Source organism: Alosa pseudoharengus, unplaced genomic scaffold (assembly GCF_046254945.1).
Source record: "Alosa pseudoharengus isolate Yale_2024_CS ecotype anadromous, Long Island Sound unplaced genomic scaffold, YU_APseudo_1.1 YU_APseudo_1.1_scf_20, whole genome shotgun sequence".
In the NCBI taxonomy this organism is placed as follows: domain Eukaryota; kingdom Metazoa; phylum Chordata; class Actinopteri; order Clupeiformes; family Clupeidae; genus Alosa; species Alosa pseudoharengus.
The window spans coordinates 26,274,752-26,301,484 of NW_027468664.1; the positions used below are offsets into that span (position 1 = coordinate 26,274,752).

The window sequence follows — 26,733 nt, forward strand, 5'->3', positions numbered from 1 at the left end:
AACAGGAATGGTTCATTATGACCTGAGTAGTGATTAGTACTGTAGCTGCAATAGTCTGGAATTACAGATATTTCTCCATACCCTTTTTCCTTTTTTCCATACTTATCCAGACCTGGAAATTACTCAAATCAAATTCCATACGTTTCCAGGTTTTCCATACCGCGTAGGAACCCTGGAGTGATGACAGAGTGAGAAAAAGAGAGGAATGAAAGAGAGATGAGAGATGTATAACACTTTTGTGTGTGCTTCAGCATGCATGTATCTATGGGAGAGGGTGTGTGTGAGAGTGTATGAGAGAGAGAGAGAGAGAGATGTAATCTTATGTGCGTCAACACACAAGTACAGCGCTCATTCACACCTCCCTTCACCAAATTCAGATCTGTGGTTGGGAAAAATACTCTCCCTTCGTTCCTAACGGCAGTTGTCTACACATATCCCACCCCTTCCAGTAAGTAACTAACTGCATTTTTATCCTTTTAAGCCTTATTTTAATAATTTGGGGGGATATTTAATATCGTTCAATTCAGATTTAAACACAGATTCGCCTGATGTAATTTTTATGTCTTATGACCTCCCTTATGTATGCCTACCCATTCACTTGAATAAGAAAATAGCCTACCGATAACTGCCCAAAGTGGGTTACCAAGATGGACGCTGTGTGGGGGGACCCTCTGCATTGTTATTCCTCATTGTTTAAAAGCTTGTAAGTCGAATGTTATTCCTCATTGTTGTAAAAGATTATAAGTTGAATGTTATTCCTCATTGTTGTAAAAGATTATAAGTTGAATGTTTTTCCTCATTGTTGTAATAGCTTGTAAGTTGAACCATATTCTTTGTTGTAATAGCTTGTTAGTTTAATGATATTCCTCATTGTTGTAATAGCTTGTAAATTGAATGTTGTTCGTCACTGTTGTAAGTCATTAGTAAGTTGTGAATAAAAGTAAATGGAATGTAGAAAAAGTGTCACACCAGCCCATCTCAGGTGCATGGATTTTGGCCCAGAGGGTTTATTTCATACAATTTAACACCATGTAGAAAATCAACAGGAAAAGAAAACAATTGTGAGAAAGTGGAATTGAATGTGCCTCCTGGGCACCCGTAGCTGTGCCCAACCCGCTCCAGGGGTGGGATGTGCATATCTCTTCACATTTTTTATTTTATCAGCAAAACAGAGTTACAGCTGAATATCCGCAGTATGTTTTGGTCAATAAAGTACACAACTCCACTCCCTTTGTGTGTGTGTGCCTGTGTGTATGTGTGTCTGTGTGTGTGTGTGTGTGTGTGTGTGTGCATGCGTGTGTGTGTGCGTCATTAACATACAAATGCGTATGTGTGTGTGTGAAAGAGAGAGTGAGCTGAAGTCCAGTGCTTCTTCATATAGGACATCTAAGTCCCTGAGTCTTGCTTGTGTCAGCAAAGGGTTGTTTATTGAAGTGCATAAGAGTTCAAGGAACAAAAAAAAACTTTACACACAGAGAAATACAGAGAGAGAGAGAGAGATAGAGAGAGAGAGAGAGAGAGAGAGAGAGAGAGACTGCTCACTATCGCCTCCTGGTGGAGATGGCGCTGCTGCTGCTGCTGCTGCTCATGCGGCTCATGCCTTTGGTCATCTGGGGGAAGTGCACGGTGGGCGTGCGCGACGTTGGGCCGTACAGACCCAAGTTCCGGGCTGCCACGGACTTCCTGGGCGCCTTGACGCAGGGGAAGGGGGAGAAGGGCACTGCTGGGGACGGCGGCTGCTGCTGGTACTTAGACAGCCCCCCAGGGGTGGAAGCGGAGGTGGTCAACCTCCTGGCGGGGCAGGAGATGGACGACTCGGAGCTGGAGGAGTCCAAAACGGGCCGGGAACGCCCTAAGGCGGGCCGCAGGGGAAGGGACGGAGTTGGTGTTACTGGCTCCTGGTTTGGCGTTCTGGAAAGTTCTGGGTCTGTTTCTGCCGTTGGAGTTGGGGTTGGGGTTGATGTTGGTGTGGAGGTGCTGGAGGGAGTTTTGCAGGGTTCTGGTTCCGAGTCTGGTTCCAGCTCCAGAGAGGCTAGACGTTGTTCCACCAGTTTGGTCGGGGTCTTGTCCTCATCCTCTTCTTCCTCCTCCTCTCCTAATCCCTCCACACCCTCCAGTGTGGAGTTGTGCGAGGAGATTTCTGTCACCTCCTCATCCTCCTCCTCTTCAGAGAGCTCCCCCTGGACCACCTCTTTTACATCCATCCCTCCCATCTCTGTCTCACATTTCCTCTCCTCCTCCTCTTTCATCTCCTCCTCCTTCATATCTCCCTCCTCCTCCTCTTCCTCCTCCTCTGCTGCTGTTGCCGGAGACCCCGGTGAGTCTGTTGACGTTGAGGCTGTCGTTGCCGTGGCTACCCCCTCATCCTCTTCTTTGTCTGCATCCTCGGGGTCGTCGAAATCCAGCTGGGCCCGAGCCCTGGCCACGTTCCGCCGGTGGGTCCGCACGTGAGCTCGCCACGGCGACTGGAGGTGGCTCCGCACCACCACCTCATCCAGCGGGGTAGACTGGCCCTGGGGGGTCCCCCCTCCACGCGGACCCACACCCCCAACCCCACCCAGGCTGCTCCTGGGACTCCGTGTCGGGGCTCCTCGAGGCCTCTTCCCCAGCAGGAGGTGGTTGACCACGGGCCCTGCGTGCACCTGGGAGGCCAGGACGCTGGTGGCTGGACACTTATCTGACGGACAGAGGGCAGAAACAGAAACATGATTATGAGTGAGCGTGGGGAGAGGTGAGGGAAGGTGCAGGAGCAGTAGGATGGAGAGATGGACAGCAGCAGATGGAGAAGAGATTGGGGAAGAAGAGAGACAAGAGGCCCGTTTACATCGTTTTTTAGAATGTGTCTCGGGTGATCCGATCGCAAGCGGTCCGTTATAAATGCAAGTGTAAACAATCACATTGGAGAGATGGATTGCAGTAGATGAAAGAGAGATGGGAGAAGAGAGAGACAAAGAAAGAGAGATATGGTCATATTTGGAGAGAGTGTAAGAGAGAAAACAGTGAAGGAAAAAGAGAAAAAAGAGAAAATAACCTTAGAATCATTATCTTTATTATCCAATCATATGGAAATTAATCTTTGGGCAAGAGAAAGATAGACAGCGCATACAAATGAAGAGAAGCAATATGATAGAGAGGAAAAAACCTGAGCAGGAGTCCTTGTGACTGCATCTAGGATTCACCCAATAAGCTCTTCAGAATCAGATGATTGATGTCAACCATACCCAATCATAGTGAGCCGGAATGATTGATGCCCACACACTTTACCTCCAACTGTTAGCCACACACCACGGAACTGCTCTGCAGTACATCAAATCCTCCAGAATGTTCTCCCAGTGGAGTCATCAAATATGTACGTAGCGCCTTGCCAGTTTGTTAGCGAGACCTGAGAGTGCTTTGGCACTGGAACGCAGACTCCAACGGGAAATTTATTCAGCATTTATTCTGCGGCTTTTTAAAATAATAAATCTCAATTTATAACACTGACATATTGTTTATGTAGAAGCACCACATGTTCCAATGATTTATTGATCTAACGTTACAGACACGTTGCATTTGTCTCGTTTTAAGCCTCTTGGTTCTAATTTCAATTCCAAATATTAGAGCACAAAATCACATTGCGGAGAATAACATAAATGTGTTTATCTGTATTAAGGAGATTTAAATGAGAACTGACTGATGTGGATGCCGCAATTCCCTAGGCTGGGTGAACTCAGCCTGATCTGACGGCGGTTTATTTTCCGCCCTGCAGCTCAGGCTGGAAACCTGTACTGTACATCTCTTTCTCCTGCTTCCGTTACACTTTTGCAGGGGCCAATTACAAACTGGCTTATCCACCTGGCGCGCTATTGGCAGGTTTAAAACGATGACGATAGCGCTCTGCAAACGTCAACCGGTTCGTTGGTCAGATTGGTGAATGACTATCCAATTGCGTACAGAGTCATTTGAACTATGCCAATTGATCATGCCTCTTGTGCAGTAGAAAATACATAGCGGACTCCCCAGAGTAATGTTCAATCTTAAAAGATTGAGCTTGGTCTGGTAAAAGCAGGACTAGCTATTTTCAACAAGCCCCTGCAATGGCATACATGCATCAGCAACTCTTGAGTTTAAGCTGAATGGCTGCCAGAGTTTACAGCTACCTGAGGAATACCTTCCAGTTGGAGCCATTCTAAAATTATAGAGTAAATCTCTCTGCAATCAATTAACCAATCAAGTGATCAATTAATCAATTCATTAATCAATCAACCAATCGATCAATCAATCAATCAACTAATCAACCAACCAAGGTCCAACTTCTCTGCAATAATAAATTCAATTTATAAGCCAATCAATCATTCAAATCATACATCATCCAAACTACCAGACATTTCAAAGGAAAAACAGAAATGAAAGAATTAAGCCTTTTTTACGCTCAACGGTAAAAACAGATACAGATACGGACAGAGCCTTCGTCCATTCTCCGCGCCAATTTCATCCGTTCACTTCAAGCTTACAAATACGTACGAAACGACTCAACGTATGAAACAAACATCCATTTATGTATGAAAAGGGAGCATAATCGTGGCTTTAGTCGGGTCTAAGTTCACACTTTTAAATTGCCCAAAGGAGAGTACACCAAGGTCCATTTCTAATCTCCATGTGATCATGCTAGGACCAGCACACAGTGGTAAAAAGGATAGAAAGTGGACTGCACACCTTGCAAAGTTGTGCTGTTATTTCACAAAGTACAAGTCCATATAAATCAGAAAAAATAGTGCAACATTACTCACTTAAGAAACGGCACCTGATTATATCCCGGTCACCACTTACATATCGATCACCACTGTGATAAACAATCCACAGAGAAACCCAGAAAACTACTGCAGCAGTCACCCCTCATACCTGTGCAACCACTAAATGAAACCCTACATTGGGTCCCACTTTATATCAAGTGCTCTTATCATTATACAATTCAAATAAGTCATAAACTAATTGTTACTTACACGTACCTCACCCTAAATCTAACTAACTGTAGCCCAAGGGCCAGACTGAAATAATAATAAAACAAAAAAAATCACTGTGCTTGTCAATGATAGATTTTTGTTAAGAAAGATTGAAATTATCTAAATGATCTAATTGTCACAATGAATTAACTAGGAAAAGATGACTACAAGGTTGAGATGACATATATCGTGCATAGCATACTAGGTTAACACCTTTTCATATATAGGGCATACTAGGTTAAACTTGTATCACTGTGATGTAACACTTGTATGTTTAACCTAGGTTAAACTTGGGTGTACTTTGGAATGGGTAAGACTGTTTTTAGTGGCAGGCTAACACATACTGATGACTTGCGCTAGCCTAGCACCTGCGAACTCTGCAATTAGGACCACTCTATATAGTGCATGCTAGGTTAACATCTCCTCATATATAGGGCATACTATTGTAGGTTAGGACCACTCTATATAGTGCATACTACTGTAGGTTAGGACCACTCTATATAGTGCATACTAGGTTAGGACCACTCTATATAGTGTATGCTAGGTTAGGACCACTCTATATAGTGCATACTAGGTTAGGACCACTCTATATAGTGCATACTACTGTAGGTTAGGACCACTCTATATAGTGCATACTAGGTTAGGACCACTCTATATAGTGCATACTAGGTTAGGACCACTCTATATAGTGCATACTAGGTTAGGACCACTCTATATAGTGCATACTAGGTTAAGAACACTTTCTATAGTGTATTAGTAGGTTAACACCGGGTAACATTTAGTACGTACTAGGATAAGAGCACTTGATATATTGTGGGGCCCTTGATAGTGTTAGTACACTGGGCGTAATACCATTGCTCTGGGGAGCGGAGGGTTCACAGGAGGCCCCAGACAGAGCCTCAGGACCAGGACCTGAGGAAGACATCACGTGCATTTACACATACATACTGTACATACATACATACATATATGTATTCACACATACTGTACACACTGACTGAATGACTGATAATAAATGATTTTTTTTATTATTGTGTTACATGCTCCAAATGTAAAGCACTTTGAGCTGCATTCTGTGTATGAAAGGTGCTATACAAATAAAGCTTATTATTATTATTATTATTATTATTATTATACACACACACACACACACACACACACACACACACACACACACACACACACACACACACACACACACACACACACACACAAATACATAAACACACACACGTGCATGTGTGTGTGTGCTTGTGCGTGTGTGTGTGTGTGTGTTTCCACATGTGTGTGTACAACAGGAAATAAGTTGATTGTGCAAACATTTGCCAGTGTAGATAAGCATGACTTCCTTGAATTTGCATGCGAATTCATGTATTCGCTCACCTGTTCTTATGTAGAGCAAGTTGCCCTGTTGCTGCTGTCGTCTCTTGATGCGCGAGTACTGCTTCCTGAGCGCGTTGATGTCGGTGCTCATGCGCTCCAGCATCATGCTGTTGATGGCCGCCTGGTGTTCCGCCCGGCCCGACCCCGCCGCCCCCACCGCGCCCGGGGACATCTCCGCCATGTTGCTGCTGCGGGGAGTCTGATCGCCATGCTGGTCTGGAGAGAGAGAGGGAGGGAGAGAGAGAGAGAGAAAGAGATGGAGGAGGGAGAGAGAGAGAGATGGAGGGGGGAGACAGAGAAAAAGAGTGAACGAGAGAGAGAGGGAAAGAGAGAGTGTGTGTTAGTGTGTGTATGTTGGGGGAGGGGGTGGAGTGTGCGGTGCCGGTGTGTGTGTGTGTATGTGTGAGTGTGTGTGTGTGTGTGTGTGTGTGTGCGCTCTCATGTTTTATTCTTTTTTATTATTCTCCATAGTCCATGTCAATAGTTATTGTTATTACTATTAATATTAATTGCTAATTATTTTGATGTAACTACTGCTTTGGCAACATTGTAACACTCACAGTCATGCCAATAAAGCTCATTGAAATGAATTGAATTGAGAGAGAGAGAGGGAAATGGAGAAATGGAGAGAGAGAGAAAGAGAGAGAAAGAAGGGGGGGTGGAGAAATGGGAAGAGAGAGAGGGGAAGATCAGTGGAGTACCCAAGAAAAGGAGAAAAATGTAGAGAGAAAGAGAGAGAGACAGAGAAGGAAATAAAGAGAAGACAAAGGGAAATAAACAGAGAAGAGAAAGAGGGGTGAAGAAAAGAGAGATAGAGGAGAGAAAGTGATGGCAAAAGAAAGAGACGGAGAAAAAGAGAGGAATAAGAGAAACTATATGGAAAGGATAAATGAATAGATGGATCAAACGAATGAACGATGGATCAAAAGAGAGATTGAGAGACAGAATAACGTAGAGTAATCCCAAGCTTTAGGGTTTACTGGTCTCCATTTTTCTGCTTTTTCTACATTTCTTAGAAGTGAAAGACCTTTAAAAGTCCTTGCAGACAGTGGTTCCATAATCCTATGAAGCCAGTGACCTTTTGTACCACCTTAAAAAAAAACATCAACCTATTAATAAAATACCGACCCATCCTAAAAACCCAGCGGTGCTTCAAGGCTTCCCACCCTGAGATCCCACCCTGGCCGTGAGAAGATCACCTCCGTGACGATGCAGCCCAAATCCTGCCTGACAGTTATCTCTCCCTCCGAGTTCCCCCAATGGCCTGCGGTGGACAGGAATTAGTGTCTGACCTCTGACCTCCCAGGCTGCGTTATCTGGACTTAGGCCCTCATCGTCAGCTGAAGCTCTGGGGTTTGAGATTCCGGCTAATTAAAGCTCGGTGACCCGGCGCATTTCTTGTAAAAACATCATGACTGGATTTGAATTAATCTGCCAACTTGGACAAGGATGAAAGAGATCTCACGAGACCTGGGGTCTGTATTGTCCAACTAATCATGTGCTTTCTTGAAAACAAACACACACACTACCACACACACATGCACATACAGCACTACACAAACTCATGCATGCTCAACCACAGACACTTTTAATCCTTCACAGGATATTAAATTATTTCAAGGTGTACTGGGGCTATACTGTTTATCAAAGTTCACCCACTAACTTAGCCTAGAAATCTAGGCGCGCCCCTAGCGGCAGCAAATTACATTTGCTGCCAGGGCTAGTCTAGCAACTCTCCGTTGACTTGTGAGCTCTAGAAATCGAAACTAAATCTGGCATTGAAATCGTGTATAGAGTCGTTTGTTGGGCTTAACATAATGATTGATGGCAGAGTTGCAACGGTTTGGCTTGAATTCCCTGCTACTTGAAAACAAATATCCTATTGCGTCCTATTGCGTGCAGAGGGAATTTGAAAGACAACTGATTATCCCGACCCTCGGACTGAGCACTGCGAACGGTGAGTGCCCAGACCCTACATGTAAATGTGGGTCTGGCTCGCCAGGCTACCACTAGCTCACAGGCCCAGAGGATTACAGATCATATTTGAGGAGTTAATTTGCAGATAAGCGACTTTTAATCCATGTATATTAAGTAATATCAATCCAAGTAAAATTGCACTGTTTTGATTTGATTCATTTCACTTAATCAAAACAACCCAAATGCAGTTTGATTGATATAACCATTAGAATGCTCAGTTAAAAAACATGATCTTTGAAAATGTGTAAAAATGGAGATATCTGTTTTTGCAAATGAAATCCTCAAGAATAAATAATTCAGAGGACAGATCTTTTTGTCATACAACTGAGGACTGCCCACGCTATCCATGCCTTTCAGCAGCACAGTCGCCATGGGAACAGCCCCTGGCATGTAGCCACTTCCTGTCAGAGAGGAAGTGGGCGACAGAGAACAGGAAAAGGAGGGATCTGTGAGAGGCACAGGAGAGATATGGGGATCCCTTTGAGCTACTGAGTGCGTGCACACACACACACACACACACACACATTTATAACCACTGTGTTCATGGGTTCCACTGAGAATTACAGTTAGTAATTTTTTACATTTCTAAGATTAAAACTAAAGCTAAAGCTCCCTCCCTCCCTCCAAGGGGCCCCTCATTTCCTTCACTCACCTTTATCAGTTTCAGATAAGCCATTTAGAGCTGCTGTATCCTTTACAGAGCACACACACTCACACACACACACACACACACACACACACACACACACACACACACACACACTTCATAGACAAGGGACTGTAAAACTCCACAGATGGAGCACGCTGAACATGCAGGCCTATTCTGAGGTGTCATTCATTTTAGCCAAAACCTGTAGGGATCCAGATCTGATGCTGATCGGCTGCCTATTGTGGTGTATTGCAATGTCTTCATGTAGTAGACTTGTGTACTGGTATTTTTTGTTTGACCTCGTCAGGCCAGGTGGAGCTATGGGATCATCACATAATTAATTTGGCAGACACTTTTATCCAAAGCAACTTACTAATGTCAATAATGACAAGGGTCAGTCACCCCAGAGAAACTCGGGGCTAGAAACCTTCCTCAAGGGCACAATCAAAGCCACAAGTATGCTGGCTACTGCATGCTAGCCCAGCTCTTTAGCCATTACGCTACTACTGCATGCTAGCCCAGCTCTTTAGCCACTACGCTACCATGGCCACACATCACTGCAAGATGTTCAGCCTGAGGTCAAAACCTAAATTTCACTCATTTGACTTTACTTTACATTACGTTACGTTACGTTACGTTACGTTACTTTATATTACATTACGTTACCTCTTCTGGTCAAGTAGCGATACAATAACTTCACTGCCGGAGAGATGATCAGCTTGAATTCAAAACTCCGAACCAGACGTTGCGAGTCTGTTGCTAAATCTGACTTATTTCACTTTATGTTACTTTCCCCTTCATGTTTCCGTGTCCACACTGCGCTGCACGTACCTTTGAGGTTCCTCTGGTACCGCTGCAGCTCCGGAGCCAGGAAGCCACCCAGTGGGCCCAGACAACCCAGAGCCGTAACCAGGGAGTCTTCATCATCCATGTCAGCATCATCATCACTCTCCAAGCCTCCCAGGCCACCAGGACTACTACAACACACACACACACACACACACACACACACAAAAATACATAGAGAAACACACGCATATACACATGCACACACACACACACGCAGAGAGAGAGAGAGAGAGAGAGAGAGAGAGAGAGAGAGAGAGAGAGAGAGAGAGAGAGAAACAAACAAAAAACAAAGGCATGACCATAATTGCATGATTTGTCAGTCACTTCAGTCTCTTTCCATCACTATAACATCAAAGGGGGATCAATCAAGATCTGATTGATTAAGATTCAAAGACATAATAAAGGCTTCAAAGACAAAGGCTTTAACAAAAAAAAAACATATCTTCCAGAATATTCCTACCTTCCAGGCCATGACCACAATGTTAATGTTTGTGTTTATGTTTACATGTTTATTTGTGTGTTTGTGCTTATGTTTGTGTTTATGTGGGGCAGTCGTGGCCTACTGGTTAGGGCTTCGGGCTCGTAACCGAAGTTCAATCCCCAACCAGTGGGAACGGCTGAAGTGCCCTTTGATCAAGGCACCTAACCCCTCATTGCTCCCCGAGCGCCGCTGTATCAAGGCAGCTCACTGCTCTGGGTGTGCTTCACCTCACTGTGTGTTCACTGTGTGCTCTGTGTGTTTACTAATTCACAGATGGGATAAATGCAGACACCAAATCACTATGTATACGCAACTATACTCGGCCTAGAAACCGGATTTACATTTACGTTTATGTTTGTGTTTGTGTTTATGGTATTGGGCAGATGCTTTTGTCCAAAACGACTGGACGTATTTAAACACTACTGTATATATAACAAATATATATAAAGTATATTAACAAATAAATAGCAACAGAGAATCTGTGCTCCAGGGGCTGGACTTCTTTTGCATTAGTTACTGACCAGAGGAAGACACAGAAAGAGCACGGTCAACCCAAATGAGAGTACACCTCTACAATGCACCACACACTACGCTATCGAGTGTTTCATTCAACCCCAATGAGAGTACACCTCTACAATACACCACACACTACACTATCGAGTGTGTTTCATTAAACCCCAGTGTCTACACACCGCCCGCCAGTCATACGAATGTAAATTTGGTTGAATATCTGATCGTTGACAGCTTGCCAAGGGCCTCATACATTTGCATGTCAATTTGCATCGACACTGAAAAACACTATGACCTGATCCATGTACAAAGAGACGTTCCTCGCTTCAAGGAACTCCTCAATGGATCCTCTTGTCCCTTCACTGGGATCCTACAGGTGCCTGCAGGGCCTCTGCTGTCACTGGGCCTCATTCTCCACCTCAAGTGGGAGTGGTGAGGTGAAGCCTGGCAGGGGTGCATTTTAAAAAAAAACTCCTCAAAGGGGTTACTCAGTGTGCTCCAGTTGACATGTCAGTAGAGACATAAAACACCTTGTTTTTTACAAACACCTATTTACAAGTTATAAAACACCTTGTTTTTACAAACCTGGGTAAGTTAACTCAGAGTAAGGTGTAAACCTCCTAATAGAAGAGCTGAATAGCTTAATTCTCCTCACAAAACAATGCCATAGGGCTCTTGTTGTAGAAGGTTTACCACTTACTCGGAGTTAACTCAACCAGGTTGGTCACTAAACCAGGTATTTGGAATACCCCCCTGGTTCAATCTGCTCCGTAATCATCCCCCGGCGTAATTCAGTCATTTCCTCCCTCTCCACCTCAAGCTGGTGTGTGGTGCATGTTCTGGTGCATAATGGCTGCCATCACATCACTCAGGTGGGTGCTACACGTTGTTGGTGGTTAGTGAGGTTCCCCCTTCGTAGGTAAGCGATTTTGGTGCCTTGATGATAAAGCGCTACATAAATGCAAGTTGTTGTTGTTGTTGTCGTTGTTGTTGTGTGACTCGACTAGAGCAGGGAGGGGGAAGACGGTGCAGGTGTATTGCCCCAAGCATAAGCAACACATCGCTCTATTAAGGTCTGTTATCATCAGTGCAGTAGCCCGGCCCCTCGGGCTGAGACAGACTGACTCAGAGCCAGCTTTGTTGTAAGCTTTGTTATCACTTTCTCTAATCAGGCAGCCGGAGCGTAAACAAACTGTGTGATGAGCCATTCAAAGGTAATTTGGCCCAATCTATCTATTCTATCTATCGGGTCCATCTGAGTCCAAGATAGAATCAGGCCAGAATCCTACAGAGTCTGTCCAGCGTTAGCATTGATAGATACAAGGGGAGGGGTGGGGATGTAGTGGGTGTACCGTGAGTGTGACAGGTGTAACAGGTGTGAGGTAGTGGGAGTACCGTGAGTGTGACAGGTGTAACAGGTGTGAGGTAGAGGGAGTACCGTGAGTGTAACAGGTGTGAGGTAGTAGGTGTACCATGAGTGTGACAGGTGTAATAGGTGTGATTTAGTGGGCGTACCGTGGGTGTAACAGGTGTGAGGTAGTAGGTGTAGCATTAGTGTGTGACAGGTGTAATAGGTGTGATGTAGTGGGTGTAGCATGAGTGTGACAGGTGTAACAGGTGTGAGGTAGTGGGCGTACCATGAGTGTTACAAGTGTAATAGGTGTGAGGTGGTGGTGCGGTGAGCGTACCGTGAGTGTGACAGGTGTAACAGGTATGAAGTAGTGGTGCGGTGGGCATACCGTGAGTTAGCCTTGACGGGAGCAGGGAAGGGCGTGATGTTATAGGTGTACTTCTCTCTCAACTCAGCAAGCTGGGGAAATGGGAAGACAGCCATGGAGTACACCGTCTAGAGAGAGAGAGACAGAGAGTGTGAGAGAGAGAGAGAGAGAGAGACAGAGAGAGACATAGAGAGGGAGAGAGAGATAGAGTCAGATATGGAACCTAGAGGCAAACTGTGGTTACAACCGGTTACATCAGTGTTGCAGGTCAATAGAAGAAAATGTTAGAAAAGCACAACAAATGTAAACAAATAAATACTTTTAATGTCAGTATCACATCCCACCCCTTTCCTATCCCACCAGGCACACACACACACACACACACACACACACACACACACACACAGCCTTACCTGCATAAGTTCATTGGAGTCTATGAGGTTGTGCTCCAGCATCTCCTGTGTGAGGCAGCCCATGGTGCTGTAGAACTCGTCCGCACTGTGGCAGTAATCCACTCTCCTGGAGACACACACACACACACATAAATGAGCAAGGGAAGAACAGAGACATGATGATGAGGAGAGAATCATGTCATGCACACACACACACACACACACACACACACACACACACACACACAGTAGCAGTGCTCCACTTTCCTGGAGCAAAGACAGGGACATGAGGAGAAAAGAATCACGACATAGCAGCACACACACACACACACACACACACACACACACACACACACAGAGTGGACTCACTCTCCCAGTTTAGCCCAGATGGCCAGGGCCACCCTGAGCAGGACCTCAGAGCCCTCGAAGAAGACGGAGTCCCAGATCTTGAGCACGGTGTGGCGGGGCAGGCAGGTGGCGAACATGGTGAGGAACCACTGCATGGTGAACACGTTGGTCAGAGGGGGCTCGTAGCTGCCTGTGGGTGGAGGTCAACGCAGACACACACACACACACACACACACATACATACATAAACACACACGCACACACACGTGCATACACAGAAAAAGCAGATGAGAAGATACAGTATACAAAAAAAAACTGCCTTCATGAATCAAAGCAAAAGTAGAGCTGTTTGTTATGACTTGTGGCCTTATCAGATTCTGTGATATCAAAGGCAAACAGAATTGTGCCAATCTTTCCACTAGCAGGTTATTCCCAAAACACAACACAAACGAGACAGCTGGAATTAATTACAAAACATATGAGGAGAGTTGATACACATGCTCCTCAGGGGTCACGTGACTCACCTCCTCCCTCCCGATTGGCTGCTTTTTGCAGGTGGTGTAGGTGCTGTGAAAGTTCTGGAAGCTTGAGCCTTAGCAGGTCTCGGAACACAGCCATATCGACGGAAAGAGCCCGCAGGTTATTGGCAAAGTAGCTGTCAGGCAACACCTTATCGATCAAGTAGATCATCACCTGAAACCATCAATATTATCAAATAAGCAACACCTTATCAATCAGGTAGATCATCCCCTACAACTATCAATATCATCCTATAAGCAACAATGAGAAACTGGAAAACACAAACAAACATTTACAAAAGACCTGGAAGAGTTAGCACTACCAGACATTAGGCAGCTGACTGGGTTAAGATCTAGCAAAGATCTGCTTCATCATTCAAAGTTAAAATTGTTGAGTGAAGTCTTCTACTTTCTAGATCAAGACAAAATCAATAATATATGGTTTGAAAACAGTCTCACAGTAAATAATGCCTTCAAAACAAAATATACAGTTGTGCTCATAAATGTACACACCCATGCTAAAGTTGACTAAAAAGAGGAATAAAAATTTCCAAAAGATGATTTTTTATTCTTCTTTTTAGTCAACTTTAGCATGTGTGTGTAAACGTATGAGCATATAATGCCATATATTGTATAATGTCATATATTTGTACCTTGTTAAGTGTTATATAAATAAAGATTATCATAATTATCATAAGACACATATTATCATAATAGCACCATGTACACTAACTATCCTAATCTGGAGCAGGTCGAGCTCTCAAATACTGCATGGCCTTCAGCTGGCTGAGAGACAGAGATCTCAGGGGAGGTCATGATGTGCACTTGCTGTGCAGACAAAACCGGGCTGCTGCTGATGTTGGTAAACTTTACAAATATCCATCGACTCAGCAGTGCATTCTGACTGCAGCCGGTTGAACATGTAAGTGAACACGGCTTGGGGCATATGCTGTGTGACTTACCAGAGACCTGCATTATTTATGCTTTTTTGTTTATTCAGCAGAGTGCAGATAGCTATTGATCTCTAGGACAATGAAAGGTACACACATCTTTCCCGTGTATAGACCCATGCTGCGGTCAGTTAACCTAAAATAAAATAATACACACACACACACACACACACAGCAGCAGCACCAGCAACAAAATCCAGTCCTCTTCCTTCCTTTGGTAGAAATCTACATAATTGACCAACCTACATTTACATTTATTAATTTAGCAGACACTTTTATCCAAAGCGACTTACGTATGTCAATTATATTACAAGGGCCATTGTCCCCCAGAGCAACTCAGGGTTATGTGCCTTGCTCTAGGGCACAACGGTGGAAGCCAGGAATCGAACCCACCAACTACTGCATGCTAGCCCAGCTCCTTAGCCATCACCCCAAGAGCGTCCACCTTGCGTCTGTCCATACCTTGAGTGCGTCTCCCTCATTGCCCTCCGTGACCTCCAGGATGAGGGCGGCCAGCACATTGAAGCCCTGGCAGTAGCCCACCGTCTTATTCCAGCGGGCGAAGGCAAGCAGCACCCTCTTCAGCACCACCCGGTCCTGCTCCCCCTCCTGGCCACAGTAGGAACTGTAGCCCGTACGGTGCAGGTCCTACAAGGAGGACGAGATGGAATGGGGAGGATACAGTTACCAAAAGGTCATATCAGAGAGATGGGGATGGAAAGAGAGAGAGAGAGAGAGAGAGATAGGGAGGGTACAGTTACTAAAAGACTGAATCAAAGAGATGGAGAGAAAGAGAAATAATGAGAAAAGAGAGAGAAAAAAAATGAGAGAAAGAGAGGAAGAGAGAAAGACAAAGAAAGAGACAGAGAGAGAATGAGAAAAAGAAAGGTCACAATAGGATCTATGTGGACAAGAGACAGAAAGAAAGTGAGAGCAATTAATCAGTTTTTCTAACCATGTGGCACATCGATAAATCCATCAGCATAAATGATGGTAGGTTTAGTCACTCGGGTTTATTACTCAGATTGCATAATTATTCATAATAGATACAGGATATTAAGAGAGAGAGACAAAGAGGGAGAGAGATATCAAGCAATGTAATGTAAATTAGACTGGATATTAGTGACAGCGAAAGACAGAAGTGAACTTTGTCCCTCGGTGACCCACACACACACTCACACACACAGACCACAGGTAATGTCCTTACATACCGGACACAAAAACACACACACGTGAACCACAGGTGATGAATCACAATCTCCTTTTGTGCCAGGCACACAAACACACGTGCGCGCGCGCACACACACACACACACACACACACACACACACACACACACACACACACACACACACACACACACACACACAAAGACAAACACCTGCCTGGTTTCCATTAGTTTCTCAGGGCTGACGCACAGACCCTGTGCAAACATCCTGCCTGTAGGCTACACACAACGCTGTCCACTCATTTTGCTGGTGGCCATGGCTCTCCATTGCGTGCACTGTATCAGCTCTGCACATGTCTGTGTCTGCTTCAGGGTGTGCACTGAAGATGGGGTCACTAGAAACCTTTGCATTGCACTGATAACAATATATTTGAAGTATATGAATTTATATTTTTCATTGCACTGACAACAATATATTTGAAGTATTTGAATTTATATTTTTCATTGCACTGACAGCAATATATTTGAAGAAGCACTTGAGATGCTTCTACAACTTGACTGGAGTCCACTTGGGCCTAATTTAATTCATTGAACATTATTAGGAGGCACACATCTCTTTATATAAGGTCTCACAGTTGATGGTGTATGTCAGAGTGAAAACCAAGCCACAAGGTTGAGAGAATTCAGATCCAGAGATCCTTTGAAACTTGAAAGGGTCTGAAAACTTTCCGGTTGCACTGTACAACTTAGAATAATAGACTGATTGTTAAAGTAAATTAAATCACTGCTGATGTATCCAAAACAAATCAACAAATCTATTGCCTTGCTCCCTTGAACACACAAAAGTGTATCTAATCTTATAGGTCAAGAGCCACTGGTCTCCAAGTAACTTTCTGTGTTATTGTCGTTCACCGACATAACTCAGTATTCACCATCCAGCTGTTCTATTTCTGATGTAAATTCACTCTCTTAAATGTCAATGTCAATTCATCTCGCTCTCCTTCACACACACACACACACACACACACACACACACACACACACACACACACAAAAGAAATCGATCCCCAGGCCATGCTACCCACACACCCTGCCCTACATGTATACACTGCAGAATGGTAGGGTAGAGAGCTGGCTTTGTGACTCCCCTTGTCCCATTTATACCTCGCCACCTGAAACACTGTTGTGCTGACGCCTCGTTTTTCATTTATTATCCCTTCAGCTTCCCTATTGATCCAATGATCCTGAATCTATTCTCCGACTGCTCAATCCAATGTAAACAAAACAATCCAAAGGCTTGGAAAAGCACCGTAGAGCTAGTGGTGTCCTTCCGTATACAGGGTCCACGTGATGCCACATGATGACAGATTCAACGCCAACGTAACAGTGTTTTTTTGGTTGAATAAATACAATGCACCAAGGCCCTGAACTTTTAAAAAAAGGGAAGCGGAAAAAAATGCAAGAAATAGTTTACTACCTTAACGATCTGAATTCCAAGAGTGTCATCGTCAGGGTTACTCCGGTCGTTAAAGGCAAATCGAAGCGTCTTCTCCCAATCTATTGATATGCTGTGGATGTACTGATCAGCTAGGGTCAACCAAACCTAATTAACACAAACATCAGTACAAAAGTGTTAATATACTGTACAGTACAAAAGTTACTTTCTTCATAATGCAATGACTTTAAGAAGAAGCCTCATCATCTTACAGCTATCATCTATACTCCAGTGAGAGATGAGATGAAATGAAATGCAGTTCATTATTCTGTCAAGATACCAGGGGATGGGACCAAGCCCTTTCTTATATTTTATTTGAATTATAATAGAAATAGTGTAGAATTACAAAAGAAATATTGCGATTTTTTTAAACAAATAATACAATAAAACTAATTTAAAACCAGTACCCTTTTCCTCCACTCCTTGGGGATTCCAGTTGGGAGTCTGGCCACGGCTTTGAGGGCGTCGAACCACTGCAGAGGACAGAGCCCATTAGACGAGGAAATAAACACCCCACACCCCACAATGCTGTTATGGAAGGCATCCCAACACACAATCCAGGTAGTTATTTTCCTCCTTCAGTGACTTTAACGACATTAACCTTGACCGTGTAGCCAAGAATTAACAATTAGGACTGGGTAGTCGCACACTCTGATCATCAATGTTGGACCACCATCTCTTTAAATTTAACTTGTCATGAATATTAAGAAAAGTTATAAATTATTAAAATTATATATGGAGTATAACTGAACAAATCAAAAAGATTTTGGACCAATAGTGGCAAAATATTGGCCAATTTGTCTGCAACCTGCCAGCTATGCCCCCATGGACCGACAGTGGTCCACCAGCTTCTTGCTATCTGGGATGTTAAAGGAAAAGTGTTTCAATGGCACAAGAGTGCATCATGTTATGCTTCCAAGAGTGCCATAGAACTGTACTGGCCATATAGGAGAAGGTCACTGATTCACATTTACAGTAAGTAGCCTGTAATGTTGCTGCTAGATTATTGACAGGCATTAAGATGAGTGGTTGAATGGTCATTATCTCAACAGTTGTTTAAGACTTATACACAGACAATATTTACAGTTGCAGTGCAGAGTCTATGAAAAACGGTTTACTACAATTCAAAGGGTATACACTCACTTTTATCTCAGTTCGTCATGTGCCTTTTTGTGTTTTTTGTCAAGTTCTTTGCTTATAAAAGTGATTCCTACATTGACTGTAATGGTGCATCTTCATGTAGCATCACACCATTTCCCAGCAGGATAGCCCACATTGATGCTCATCACTCACCTGCTGGAAGCCATTTTTCCCAAGCGAGGGTTCGATCGTAAACTTCAGCCTCGTGTCAACTCCTACAAGGCAAGAGGGGAAACAACAGGGATCAGAGGCTAAAAGGAAGCGAGGTCATTTGGGTTAAACATAAAAACACTTCCCTTGTGAAAGGCTAATGTCATTTCGCCAAGATGAGAACACCCTCCCTTGCCCTACCCCTTCACTTAGACGGAGCAAATGCCCATCACTTTATCGACCCCGCAAAGCCTACTTAAATCTGATTTCCTTTGATTAGCCTAGGCCTACGATGCTGCTCTTTAGCCCATTAGCGAACTTGATCTTTTCCTGTTCAGAGTTCTCAAGAAAGGTAAAGGAACGATCAATAATAAATCAATTCAAATTGGAGACAGCTTGCTTTGACAACTCGATCAGGCCCGCTAGCCGAAAAGTCAAGGGGGAGGGTTTAACAAGTTACAGTGAAAGACGTCATACCCTATAGCCTACTGACCGGCACTAGATTTTCTAATATATATCTCCTTAAGTTTAGTTGCTCTCTCTCCTTCTATGTATAGTTTCTTGTCCGATAGATGCATTAGAAGCCAGCCAAAACTGCACACCATAAGATCAGATTCAGTCTCTGGATGAGATTTGTTGATAAATGTCGCTGTCCAGTTCGTGATGGTACTGATTCTCCACTTCCGCCTCTAATTCCTCTCGCGAAAGCATCACAAAGCCACATAAATGAACCTGCTCTCTACTTTAGTAACATATCGATTCTGATAGGGCTATAATCGGAAACATGATAACCGATACCCTGAGGAAAAAATAGTCTGTGATTCGAAAGTTCGTCTCGATTTGGCTGACAGGCAACCACAGCGGCCATTGCTCCGGTCTTTGACGCTAAAGATACAGCTACTGCCACAACCACAACGTCCTTATCACTTGACAGCGTGTATTTCGGTATATTAAAGTTTCTAATGAATTAATTCAAACAATACACGACCTGTGTCTGAGTCTGTGTCCTCCATCAACTCGCGCTAAGTGTGCACCGGTAGAGCCACGGTACCATATTTGAATAGAGTTTTCGGTAGGCTACAGTTCCCTGCCCTCGCAGACAGGGATTACATGATTACTATCGCCGAAGCCCTCCCTCTTTGAAAGGATGAAAGCACTTGCAAACGAAATGGCGAGAACTGGGGAAGCACAATTACTATGCAAACTTTAAATAAATGCAGCAGGATATACAGGCAGAAATGGCTCTTATTCCATTCACATGTAATCAGACCACGATCGTGAATGTCCATAAAATGTACCCATATTGACAAGGAAGTCCTTAAGATACGGGAAACGACAAACATAGCCTAATGATAAAAACTCACTAAAGTTTAAAATAGGGACACGCACTACTGAAGCAAATTAAAGATACACTGGACATTGGCTCAGTGGGCTAATTTAAAATGTCAACAATCTCTCCACCAGTCTACTGTAGGTATCTTATGTACTGCGGTCACCTGGCTCCAAGGTGCAGAGCAATCTCGGTGCACTTCGGGAGATGCTGTTGCGTTTCTTGAGGACATTGCTGATGATGTTGCCGACACCGCCAGGATTCTCTCGCTTGTTTCGCAAAGCTGTTCTTGATCTTCTGGAAATGACAAACTTGTCTTGCTTCATCTGGGGAGGACGTCTGGAAACAGACGAGGTCCGTTTTGTTCCCTCCGCCGTGGCTGATGTAGCCTACTCCCTGCCCCTCAATTGGTGTTTTTTTTCTTCTTAGGGCTATTGCATTTACATGAAGCCGGTGTCACAGAAGAAACCACGTCGGCATCCGTGTACAAATCAACTCTTAGCGTCGGAGGAAGATGGCGAGGTAATCGATCTAATTGATAAAGGACAACGTTGTATAGGACTGCGCTGTACGCCCACGAACGGTTAATAATAAAATCGGTCAGTAATTTCAATACATCTAAAAAAGACTGGACCTAATGCAGTATGCTGTCATACATACAAAACCCCAAACAAACCAAATTAGCCATTCACGACCACCAAAGGAGCATCTGCAATCTTGGAAACGGCTGCTGCATGGCGCTCTAGCAGGATGATGTCTATGGTGTACACCCACATAAGCAGCGTCACTAAAATGTGTGTGTGTGTGTGTGTGAGAGAGAGAGAGAGAGAGAGAGAGAGTGAGCTAGGGTGGTTGTATGTGTGTGTGTGTGAGAGAGGGGGGGCTGTGTGTGTGTGTGTGTGTGTGTGTGTGTGTGTGTGTGTGTGAGAGAGAGAGAGAGAGAGAGAGAGAGAGAGGGAGGCTGTGTGTGTGTGTGTGAGAGAGAGAGAGAGGGAGGCTGTGTGTGCGTGAGAGAGGGAGAGAGAGGGAGGCTGTGTGTGTGTGTGTGTGAGAGAGGGGGGGCTGTGTGTGTGTGTGTGTGTGTGTGTGTGTGTGTGTGTGTGTGTGTGAGAGAGAGAGGGAGGCTGTGTGTGTGAGAGAGAGAGAGGGAGGCTGTGTGTGCGTGAAGGAGAGAGAGAGAGAGAGGGAGGCTGTGTGTGTGTGTGTGTGTGTGTGTGTGTGTGTGTGTGTGAGAGAGAGAGAGAGAGAGAGAGAGAGAGACTGATCAGCTGACGGTAAGTTAAACTTGCCTTGTAGGTAATGACTTCGGTGGGAAAACTAAACACTGTCACTATCCAAACACCACAATGAACAAGGAAACAATAATGTCCAAGAAAATGGCATCCATAAACACAAAAGTAATTCCTTATAGACTTCAGGCATCCAAATATAATATCAGTGAGGAGGAAACCATGATGGAACAGGGGACATACCACACAAAAGACTCTCCAGCAGGTTCTATAATGAACATGCTTAAAGATAAGCATTCTTTCACTCACTCATAAATCACATAAGATTAAAACGACAGAATGGCCAGAAGACAAGAGGCAGGGACATAAGCATCAGAAAAATGCAAATCCATATTTGTGGGTTGCCTTTATTTTCCATGTTCCTATATTTGCACTGCAAAGGGCTTATCTAGAGAGTTCTCAGGACAGAAGATGGCCAACAGAGAACAAAAAAAAATTAAAATAAAAACGCAAAGTCACCCAGGCAGAAGAGGGTGAGGCCGCATCTCAAGATAACCGAAACAAACACAGACCAGCTATTTATAGTCCCGGCTCCAGTAGATGAATAATATATTATGCCTTTCGGAGGTCTTACGCTTCCCATGATGCATTTCTGTGTGAGCCCAGGCATCAGATACAGGGAAGAATACCCCCCGTCCCACCCACCCCTTCAAAACACAGAAGAATATTTGCAAAATTGCATTATAATTAATCTTTGACTACCAAAAGCGGTAGCAGTGGGCTGTTAATCTCCTCTACTGCTTACACTGATATAGAGGAAATGAAAGATGAAAATGTAAGCGTTTTACACACACACACACACACACACACACACACACACACACACACACACACACACACACACACACACACATTAAGAATTAAGGATTATACCAAGTTATCTTGTTCCTGGATATGAGTAGGCAGACTTAATCTGTGTTTTCTATGAATGAAGTTTATAACCCCACAGTTGCTTGACAATGACATCTTGCATAACATAACAATGCAGTGATCTAAGTGACATTTCATTCAGAGAAAAGACATCATATACTGGAGATCATCATGCATCCAGACACAGAGTGTAAAAATTAGAGGAGAGAGTCATCAGTTTCCTCAGGGTAATGATTATTCACTGTACCTGTGTGTTAGCAGTTGTCACGCTGCATGTAGGCAAAAAGAATAACAAAAAAACAATTCAGTGAAAAGAACAAGAAAACAAGACTCTTAGACGCATCCGGACGTCCTCATGTTCTGTAATGAGCGGCCCAGATCAGTTTCATCATTTGCTTCAGTATTAGGTTCTATTCCGACTGCCCCCACCCCATATCTTAGCCACAGATAAGACACTAATGATTATTTCCCAAAGAATCCAGTGAGGACACCAAAGACTCTAGAACACAAGGCCTCAAGAGCACAAGGGCTCTAGAACACAAGGCCTCAAGAGCACAAGAGCTCTAGAACAGACCCTGCCCAGGTCCTCTATTCCTTTAACTACACTTTGACTAGAACTTGTACTTGGACACTTGGACTAGTACTAATTTGCAGTGTTACCTAAGGTCTCCTCTGCATTGTAGCTTGAATGTTATTCCCCCAAGTCCCTTTAGATAAAAGTGTCTGCTAAATAAAATACATAAATGATGATGAAATGATAGAACAACTCCTGCCCAGATATGATCCTGCACTGGGCCAGATATGTTCGCTTATATCTAGACTGGTGCTGGAAAACCCTAGCTTCCAGCCATGGCACCACTTTAGGACTCGTAATCACACTCTACCTATTTGCCATTTGTCTGTGCTTCGCTGTCAATATTTGGCAGCTGCTGTAATGTCACACCTCACAGCATCTACAAATAATGAACTGTTCATTTTATGTAAAGGAGAGAGGGAAGATATTTCTCTGACAAAATGCCTATTCTGTAATGTATTTGCACTAAGCTGTAGTGTTTATAGGGCAGAGAGAACAAATGTAAAGCCTTACTGTTACAGTCAATGTAACTAGATATCATATTGTTTTGTGGTAGGATATAGGATATTTTTAGGTTTATATTAAAACACACACACACACACACACACACACACACACACACACACACACACACACACACACACACACACACACACACACACACACACACACACACACACACACACACACACACACACACACACACACACACACACACACACACACACACACACACACACACACACACACACACACACACCCCAACATTACATACATACTCAAGCCATTAGGTTTTATTTCCAGTTAGTAAAAGGAGACTGAGTACTCAAAGGATACAGCATACAGGCTTAACTTCAAGCTTAATCTCTTTATCCTGCTATTTCCTTGCAAAACCCACAAACAGCACTATGCCACTATTCTCTCTGTGACTATTGTCATGACTACGCACACAAAGGCTGGCAGATGGACTTACAAGGTAACTTCACACCCTCTAATTTATTACATTAAGTCCAAACAATCCCATAAATAAATATTACGCAGGAAGATGTTGATTATATAAATAAATATGGTAACAAGACATGTGTTGGAGATTAAAGCTCCGTAATCAATAAAAACTATGTCTATGGAGTTGCTTTGTAAAAGGCAGACAGTGCCACTCTGGTGAGCTTATTGGTATTTGAGCTCAACAGCCAATCAAATTACATCTCTTCCTTCCGTGGACCTCATGCAACATGCTGGAAACTCGTTTACGGCTCAGCCACAGAGTCAGGACTGACCTTACATGTAACTTTTTATGAAAACAAACACACACACACACACACACACACACACACTCCCCAGCTTTCCCTCCTCTTACACACTCATGCACATACTTTTACAAGCATTCTCTCTCTCTCTCTCTCTCACACACACACACACACACACACACACACACACACACACACACACACACAAACACACACACAAACACACACACAAACACACACACACACACACAGAGCGGAGAACTGGAGAACCAGACTGTACCATGAATTGATTAGCTTTCGGAACAGCAGGAAACAGGCGTATATCAACAATCAACAAGGGCAGAAGTAAATAATCAAAAGAGTGTACAGTACTCATCAAACGCACGTCTTTTCTGAGACAGGGCTTGCAGGCACGCCGTGATGACGTCGTAGTTCTTCTGGCACTTTCCGTGAAGGCGGTCCTTCCTCTTCAGCAGACGCACCAGCTTGGCAGACTGGATGCTGATGCGATAGTTCATCTCCTGGATAATACACTTCAATTCCTCCCGGTCTGGATCAGAAGCAAGACAAAAACATGAATCATCATTGTCCATCAGCTAATGCATGCCTAATATTTTAAATAGTTAATGATTATAAGCAATCTATACTTCAATCATGTAATTCATTTTTTTTTTATTTAGAATATAAATTCAGACATATGAAAGGCATCTATCTGTGGTATTTACTAAGGACATAAGTAAGCAAACAATTAATTATGGTTACTAGGGATATTTAAAATGTGCTAAAAATGTGCTACAACTAAAATGCCATCAATAAATAAACAATCAACTAACTGCTATTTTTTGCTGATTAGTGACCATGCATCATCATCTTGCCTCCAATCATTGCGATCAAATTTCACAGCATCTTATTAGAGTCTTATTAGACTTATCAAACATGCCTGTCATATGTAAACAGTAGAGTGATCATCAATGCATAATAAATCAAGGTCAGGTCTACATTACAGTAATTACAATGACCTCAGATGACCACTGATGCTAGGCCTGCTGTCATTTTCTCTTTCCTGGTTTGTTGTTGGGGTAGTGTGTGTGTGTGTGTGTGTGTGTGTGTGTGTGTGTGTGTGTGTGTGTGTGTGTGTGTGTGTGTGTGTGCGCGTGTGTGTAGGGGGGGGGGGGGTGACTCTTCTGTCCTTTACTGAGGGAATATAACTGTTTAATGGGCCATGGTGCTCAAACCCAAGCCACAGAGACAAAGAAGGCCTGAGGTGGGCAAATATTGGACCAGCTAAACAAATACATGTAAACATTCAGTACGATGTGAGAAACATACATAAATGAGTGTCTAAAGGTATTCATGGGCTATTATGAAATGAATCAAACCCTGTTTATCTTTGGACATGTGAGATCATATCATACTGTAAGGTCTACTTCAAAGACCTTGTTCTAATTCATTGAGTATGCTGTAGCCTACCTAATTAGCTTGAACATAAGAAAACAAAATAGTTTTCCTTGCCTGAAACAATAGACAGAACTGAAGTACCTGTATATCTAGGTTCAACTGTCAAGCAATCATTCCTTTGAAAAACACTGTTGTCTTATGCCTATGACTATTCCCAACAGCTATGCCGATCCGCACCTGTTTTACAAAGGAATGTATCCACCTGTCACGCCGACGTGACAGAAAGACGTTTGAGAGGATCAACAGTAGGCTACTAGACGTGTAAATCAAGTGCTGTTCAAAATGAAAGTATTTTTTCTAGGAATAAGCTTTTGCAGACACTTTATTCTTACCTTTTTGGTAAAGGTATTTCATTTGATGTCTCCTGGTATGCTTTTCTTGAAGTTCTTGCAGGAAATTGGACCCGGAGGTACTCCGTCCAAAAAACGCGTCTGAACCAGATGCTTCGGTGGAACTATCCAAGCTGTCCACATTTCTTTTGTTGCTACTGTAGGTGTCATAAAGTTCCACCAGCAAGCAGTCCACGATAGAAGTTCGGGACACGGTTCCGGGCCTGTTGTCTTCCAGATGTTCATTGCTACTAAGACAGTTTTCCACATCGGTGTTTACTCCGTCGTTCGGAACTGAGTTGGAATGGAACGGAGTTGGCCCCTGGAATGTACCTGTAGCCCAGGTGGTACTTTCAGAAGTCGTCCTGTGAAAGTTGCCATCAGTCTGTGTTTGGCTTGGTAAAGTCCATTGTTGAAACGCGGTGAACGTGTCCGTGTAAGATGCAGAGTTTACAAACACTCCACTTTCACCCTCTGAACAAATGTCTTCGTCACATATGTCGATTTCTTTCAGTTCATTATCGCCTATCTGCACCTCCGACATGTTTAGCAGAGACTCGCACGTTAGGCTACTTCAGACGTACCAGTCTCATGTTGCCAGCTCATGCATACGTAGTTATAGCCGCAGCAGGTAGGCTACATTGCGCCTTACGACGCGCTTTTCAATTTGGCCAGAAGGAACTGAAGTTCCGGGTGCATTCCATACTTTGGGCTAGGTTGTCTTCAGCCCTCACTGACCAGCGTGCTTCCTTCCTGATCTCTTGTAAATAGACCTGACTGTACGCCCCTCTAGACGAGAATGGTAGCAACCCTCTCACAAGTTTGCCCGGCAGGCAAAAAAGTTTCTGAAGACCTTCGCTGTGCTGACAACAGGTGAAATGCAGGCTCGCTTCGCTTCAGGGGTGACACGCAGGTAGTCTAGCCTG

The 26,733-nt window shown here is 43.8% G+C and overlaps 1 protein-coding gene across 2 annotated transcripts; it reads right to left on the bottom strand.

Annotated features, from left to right (window-relative positions):
• Nucleotides 1-978: 978 nt before the first annotated feature.
• Nucleotides 979-26,615, bottom strand: tbc1d30 (TBC1 domain family, member 30). 2 transcript variants are annotated; one of them, XM_076296961.1, is made up of 14 exons: nucleotides 25,811-26,615; nucleotides 24,406-24,570; nucleotides 18,714-18,775; nucleotides 17,828-17,893; nucleotides 17,403-17,528; nucleotides 15,220-15,405; nucleotides 13,814-13,982; nucleotides 13,311-13,479; nucleotides 12,963-13,068; nucleotides 12,571-12,677; nucleotides 9,823-9,968; nucleotides 6,366-6,581; nucleotides 5,835-5,894; nucleotides 979-2,677 (listed from the first exon to the last, which is right to left on the bottom strand). In XM_076296961.1, the coding sequence occupies exons 1-14, from the start codon at nucleotides 26,349-26,351 to the stop codon at nucleotides 1,542-1,544; spliced, it is 3,255 nt and encodes a 1,084-aa protein (XP_076153076.1). In that variant the 5' UTR covers nucleotides 26,352-26,615; the 3' UTR covers nucleotides 979-1,541. The 2 variants fall into 2 exon arrangements, with proteins under 2 accessions (XP_076153076.1, XP_076153077.1); XM_076296962.1 differs by lacking the exon at nucleotides 5,835-5,894.
• Nucleotides 26,616-26,733: the final 118 nt, after the last annotated feature.